This window comes from Sapajus apella, unplaced genomic scaffold, assembly GCF_009761245.1.
Source record: "Sapajus apella isolate SASKATOON/1434 unplaced genomic scaffold, GSC_monkey_1.0 scaffold20, whole genome shotgun sequence".
Classification (NCBI taxonomy): Eukaryota; Metazoa; Chordata; class Mammalia; order Primates; family Cebidae; genus Sapajus; species Sapajus apella.
Window position 1 is genome coordinate 21,142,632 of NW_022436960.1, and position 6,965 is coordinate 21,149,596.

Below are 6,965 nucleotides of genomic sequence, written 5' to 3' on the forward strand. Positions count from 1 at the left end.
AAATAAAGGGATGGAAGATGATTTACCAAGCAAATGGAGAGCAAAAAAAAAGCAGGGGTAGCAATCCTAGTCTCTGATAAAATGGACTTTAAACCAACAAAGATCAAAAGAGACAAAGAAGGGTACTATATAATGGTAAAAGGATCAATGCAACAAGAAGAGTTAACTATCCTAAATATTTATGCACCCAATGCAGGAGCACTCAGATACATAAAGCAAGTTCTTAAAGACCTACAAAGAGACTTAGATTCCCGCACAATAATAGTGGGAGACTTTAACACTCCACTGACAATATTGGACAGATCAACGAGACAGGAAGTCAATAAGCATATCCAGGACTTGAATGCAGATTTGGACCAAGCAGACCTAACAGGCATTTACAGGACACTTCATACCAAATGCACATTATACAAATTCTTCTCAGCACCACATTGCACTTACTCCAAAATTGACCATATAATTGGAAGTAAATCACTCCTCAGCAAATGCAAAAGGACAAAAATCATAACAAACACCCTCTCAGACCACAGCGCAATCAAAATAGAACTCAGGATTAAGAAAAGCACCCAAAACAACACAATCACATGGAAACTGAACAACTTGCTCCTGAATGATGAATGGATAAACAATGAAATGAAGGCAGAAATAAAAATGTTCTTTGAAAACAATGAGAATGGAGACACAATGTACCAGATCCTATGGGACACACTTAAAGCAGTGTTTAGAGGGAAATTTATAACAATAAATGCCGGCATAAGAAACAAGGAAAGATCTAAAATCAACACCCTATCATTAAAATTGAAAGAGCTAGAGGAGCAAGATCAAAAAACTCAAAAGCAAGCAGAAGACAAGAAATATCTAAGATCAGAGCAGAACTGAAGGAGATAGAGACACAAAAAAAAACTTCAAAAAAATCAATAAATCCAGGAACTGGTTTTTCGAAAAGTTCAACAAAATAGACCGCTAGCTAGACTAATAAAAAAGAAAAGAGAGAAGAATAGAATAAATGCAATTTAAAAAAGGGAGAGATGACCACCAATTCCTCAGAAATACAAACTACCATCAGACATTACTACAAACAACTCTATACACATAAACCAGTAAATCTGGAAGAAACAGATAAATTCCTGGACACTTGCACACTCCCAAGACTAAGCCAAGAAGAAGTTGGAACCCTGAATAGACCAATAACAAGGTCTGAAGTTGGGGCAGCAATTAACAGCCTACCAACTAAAAAAAGTCCAGGTCCAGATGGGTTCACAGCTGAATTCTACCAGACATACAAAGAGGAGCTGGTACCATTCCTGTTGAAACTATACCAAACAATACAAAAAGAGGAAATCCTCCCTAACTCTTTCTATGAGAACAACATCATCCTGATACCAAAATCTAGCAGAGACACAACTGAAAAAGAAAACTACATACCAATATCCGTGATGAACATCAATGCAAAGATCTTCAATAAAATACTGGCAAAGGCCGGGCGCGGTGGCTCAAGCCTGTAATCCCAGCACTTTGGGAGGCCGAGGCGGGTGGATCACGAGGTCAAGAGATCGAGACCATCCTGGTCAACATGGTGAAACCCCGTCTCTACTAAAAATACAAAAAATTAGCTGGGCATGGTGGTGCGTGCCTGTAATCCCAGCTACTCAGGAGGCTGAGGCAGGAGAATTGCCTGAACCCAGGAGGCGGAGGTTGCGGTGAGCCGAGATCGCGCCATTGCACTCCAGCCTGGGAAACATGAGAGAAACTCCGTCTCAAAAAAAAAAAGAAAAACTGGCAAACCAAATCCAAATCCAACAGCACATCAACAGCTTATTCATCACGATCAAGTAGCCTTCATACCAGGGATGCAAGGCTGGTTCAACATACACAAATCTATAAGCATAATACACCACATAAACAGAACCAAAGGCAAAAATCCCCATGATTATCTCGATAGATGCAGAGAAGACCTTTGACAAAATTCAATAGCACTTTATGCTAAAAGCTCTCAATAAACTAGGTATTGATGGAACATATCTCCAGGAAATAAAAGCTATTGGCTTTGCAGATGCTGCCGCCACCTGGAGCCTTCTAGTATTAGTCATGGTCAACCCCACCCTGTTCTTCCACACTGCCATTGACAGTGAGCCCTTGGGCCCCATCTCTTTCGACCTGTTTGCAGACAAGTTTCCAAAGACAGAAGAAAACTTTTGTGCTCTGAGCACTGGAGAGAAAGGATTTGGTTATAAGGGCTCCTGCTTTCACACAATTATTCCAGGGTTCATGTGTCAGGGTGGTGACTTCACATGCCATAATGGCACTGGTGGCAAGTCCATCTACGGGGAGAAATTTGATGATGAGAACTTCATCCTAAAGCATACAGGTCCCGGCATCTTGTCCATGGCAAATGCTGGACCCAACACAAACGGTTCCCAGTTTTTCATCTGCACTGTCAAGACTGAGTGGTTGGATGGCAAACATGTGGTCTTTGGCAAGGTGAAAGAAGGCATGAATATTGTGGAGGCCATGGAGCACTTTGGGTCCAGGAATGGCAAGACCAGCAAGAAGATCACCATTGCTGACTGAGGACAACTTTCATAAGTTTGACTTGTGTTTTATCTTAACCACAAGACCATTCCTTCTGCAGCTCAGGAGAGCACCCCTCCACCCCATTTGCTCACAGTATCCTAAAATCTGTGCTCTCGCTGCAGTTCCCTTTGAGTTCCATTTTTTACTTGTTCCCTTCCATGCCTAGCTGGATTGCAGAGTTCAGTTAAGTTTATGATTATGAAATAAAGACTAAATAACAACAAAAAAAAAAAAAAAGAAAAGAAAAGCTATTTACGACAAACCCACAGCCAATATCAGACTGAATGGGCAAAAATTAGAAGCATTCCCTTTAAATGGACAAAACAAGGATGTTCTCTCTCATCACTCCTATTCAATATAGTATTGGAAGTTCTAGCCAGAGTAATTAGACAAGAAAAAGAAATAAAGGGCATTCAATTAGGAAAGGAAGAAGTAAAATGGTCACTATTTGCAGACGACATGATCCTATATTTAGAAGACCCCATCATCTCAGCCCAAAACCTCCTTAAGCTGATAAGCAACTGTGGCAAAGACTCAGGATACAAAATCAATGTGCAGAAATTACAAGCATTCCTATACATCAGTAATAGACAAACAGAGACCCAAATCAAGAGTGAACTCCCATTCACACTTGCTACAAAGAGAATAAAATACCTAGGAATACAACTAACAAAGGTGGTAAAAGATCACTTTGAGGAGAACTACAAACCACTGCTCAAGAAAATAAGAGAGGACACAAACACATGGAAAAATATTCCATGCTCATGGTTAGGAAGAATCAATATCATGAAAATGGCCATACGGCTGAAAGTAATTTATAGATGCAATGCTATCCCCATCAAGCTACCATTGACCTTCTTCACACAGAACTGGAAAACGCCACTTTAAACTTCATATGGAACCAAAAGAGAGCCCACATAGCCAAGTCAATTCTAAGCAAAAAAAACAAAGCTTGAGGCATCATGCTACCTGACTTCAAACTATGCTACAAGGCTACAGTAATCAAAACAGCATGGTACTGGTACCAAAACAGAGATATAGATCAATGGAACAGAACAGAGGCCTCGGAAGCAATGCCACACATCTATAACCATAAATCTTTGACAAACCTGACAAAAACAAGCAATGGGGAAAGGATTCCCTGTTTAATAAATGGTGTTGGGAAAACTGGCTAGCCATATGCAGGAAGCTGAAACTGGACCCCTTCCTTATGCTTTATACAAAAATTAACTCCAGATGGATTAAAGAGTTAAACATAAGAACTAACACCATAAAAACAATAGAAGAAACCTAGGCAAAACCATTCAGGACATAGGCACAGGCAAGGACTTCATGACTAAAACACCAAAGCAATGGCAACAAAAGCCAAAATAGACAAATGAGATTTAATTAAACTTAAGAGCTTCCACATAGCAAAAGAAACATCATTAGAGTGAACCAGCAACCAATAGAAGGGGAAAAAAATTTTTTGCAATCTACCCACCAGACAAAGGGCTAATATCCAGAATCTACAAAGAACTAAAGCAGATCTACAGGAAGAAAAAAAAAAAAACCCATTTAAAAGTGGGTGAAGGATAAGAACAGATACTTTTCAAAAGAAGACAAATATGCAGCCAACAAACATATGAAAAAATGTTCATCATCATTGGTCATTAGAGAAATGCAAATCAAAACCACATTGAGATACCGTCTCATGGCAGTTAGAATTCGATCATTAAAAAATCTGGAGACAACGGATGCTGGAGAGGATGTGGAGATAAAGGAACACTTTTTTACACTGTTGGGGGTGTAAATTAGTTCAACCATTGTGGAAGACAGTGTGGCGATTCCTCAAGGATCTAGAAATAGAAATTCCATTTGACTGAGCAATCCCATTACTGGGTATATAGCCAAAGGATTATAAATCATTCTATCATAAAGTCACATGCACACGTATGTTCATTGCAGTGCTGTTTATAATAGCAAAGACCTGAAACCAACCCAAATACCCATCGATGATAGACTGGACAAAAAAAATGTGGCACATATACACCATGGAATACTATGCAGCCATAAAAAACGATGAGTTTGTGTCCTTTGTAGAAACATGGATGAATCTAGAAACCATCATTCTCAGCAAACTGACACAAGAACAGAAAACAAAACACCACATGTTTTCACTCATAGGCGGGTGATGAACAATGAGAACACTTGGGCACAGGGAAGGGAACAACACTCACAGGGCTAGGTTGGGGGTAGAGAAGAGGGAAGGGAGGTGGGGGGCAGGGAGGAGGGGGAGGGATAACGCCAGAAGAAATGCCTGATGTAGGCAATGGGCGGGGGTGAGGGGATAGAGACAGCAAACCACCATGGCATGTATGTACTTATGAAACAATCCTGCAGGATGCAGGACATGCACATGTACCTGAGAGCCCAAATACAATTTTTTAAAAATGCATTTTGTATCTGCTTCCTTGCCATGTCGACCTCAGAAGCTTATTCGGGTGAAGAAAATAAGAACAGTTTTCTTCTTAAAATCAGAGCACAACTTCTCATACACTTTTTAGCTAAATTATGTTCCTTGCTCTGTCCTTTTGTTTAGATTTCTATAAGGCTTTAAAAAAACACAACCTTCTTGGGGTCCCTCTCTCCTGCCACAAACCACCCCGCTGCACCCAGTGAGATACTATGCTCTCCTTCCAACACATTCACACACCCCAGGATCCACAACTCGTTGGAATGTCTGTAATAAACGCCCTGAGGCATTCTCTTTAGCTGAACAATTAAGAGAAATTTCTAAGAGACTGAACCATGTGTGACCTAAATTGGCTTTCAAAATGCTTTTTAGAGCTGAGGGAGCAGCATTTGCAGCATAATCGCCTTCCACCTTGACATTAATTATGCACCATGGTGTTTAGAGAGCAACTCCAAGCCAGGAATATAAGTGTTTGTAAAGTAAGCATGTCAAGCAAGACAGAACATTGTAAAATGAAGAAAATGTTAAATCCAATGGTGTTATGATCCATTTCTCTATTTTTTTTTTTTTTTTTTGGTGGTTGTTCCTGATAAATCTTCTACATTCACCTGCAAAGGACTGGTATGTCCTTCCTCAAAAAGAGATAAGGTGACTCAACAATACTTACAGTTTGGATGTCTTGAAAGAGAAAAAGAAACAAGAGGGTGCTTTTTTCCACTTTGTGGTTGAAAATAAAAAGGGCTTGCTGACTTAAAGAGCTGCACAGCCTTGGGGAACCTTCAGAAAGCATTCTGTATGGGAACAATTCTGTTTCCATACAACCATGCGAACTGTAATTTCATTTCCCTTTCTTCATTATCAAGGACATTTGCATGACAGCAGGGTCCTAGCAGTTCCTGAGTTTGCCTATTCCCAATCCTTATTTCTTCCTTTAGCATCGTTAGCCCTTGTAGGTGGCACCTTTATTAATCATTACACATAAAGCTTCAATGCCACAAAGGATCCCAGGTTTAGCAAGACATTGAATGAAAATATTTCACTATTTATAAGGAAAAAAATCCTAAAATGGTATCCAAAATATTCGAGATTCCAGTAGTTTTCAAAATATTTTAGCATCTTTTCAACTAAATCTTATGACAAAACCCAATTAAACAACAAAACAAAACAAAACAAAAACAAACAAACAAACAAACAAAAATAGGCCAGGCCCAGTGGTTCAAGTCTATAATCCCATCACCTTGGAAAGCCAAGGATGGCAAATCACTTGAGCCCAGGAGTTTGAAATCAGCCTGGGCAAAATGGCAAATCCCCGTTTCTACAAGAAATAACAAAAAAATAGCCAGGCATGGTGGCAGGCCCCTGTAGTCCAAGCAACTTGAGAAGCTGAGGTGGGAGGCTCACCTGAGCCTGGTAGGTTGAGGCTGCAGTGAGCTGTGATCATCCCACTGTGCACCAGCCTGGGAGACAATGTAAGACCCTGCCTCAAAAAAAAAAAAAAGAGATAAAAGTTGAGCATGGTGATTTGTGTGGACAACTCCAAGGAACTCTCAGGATGCCTGCCAAGCTCAGTTTGGAAACCAGTGATTTAAACCACATACAATATATTGTCGTCTTCTGGATGAAGTATTTATGCTCACTGACAACAGGCCCATTAACTTTCCTTTTAAAACCATTCTACAGAAAACCATCTCCATCTAATAAGATTTCACTCACTGGATGACAGTTGAAATACACTTTTCTGGGAAATATTGCTTTTATGTCTTTAGACATACCCATTGATAAAACATCTCTGCCAGCAATCTCCAGTTGGTAGAATGTGAGAACACATTGGAAGATTATAACATTGAAGAAAAGAAAAAGCATCAAGGAAGGACTTATTGCGTGTGAAACCCACAAATCTCTTTAAAAAGCATTGCTCTGTACAGGTGAAAATATT

The 6,965-nt window shown here is 39.8% G+C and overlaps 1 protein-coding gene across 1 annotated transcript; it reads left to right on the top strand.

The window, feature by feature from the left end:
- Positions 1 to 2,088: 2,088 nt before the first annotated feature.
- On the top strand, positions 2,089 to 2,821 carry LOC116557694 (peptidyl-prolyl cis-trans isomerase A-like). Its single transcript, XM_032287263.1, has one exon. The coding sequence runs from the start codon at positions 2,089 to 2,091 to the stop codon at positions 2,569 to 2,571; it is 483 nt and encodes a 160-aa protein (XP_032143154.1). The 3' UTR covers positions 2,572 to 2,821.
- The last annotated feature ends 4,144 nt before the right edge of the window (positions 2,822 to 6,965 follow it).

Bases quoted from the DNA above. Each gene is read 5' to 3' on its own strand.
- LOC116557694 (XM_032287263.1), top strand. From the start codon at position 2,089: ATGGTCAACCCCACCCTGTTCTTCCACACTGCCATTGACAGTGAGCCC.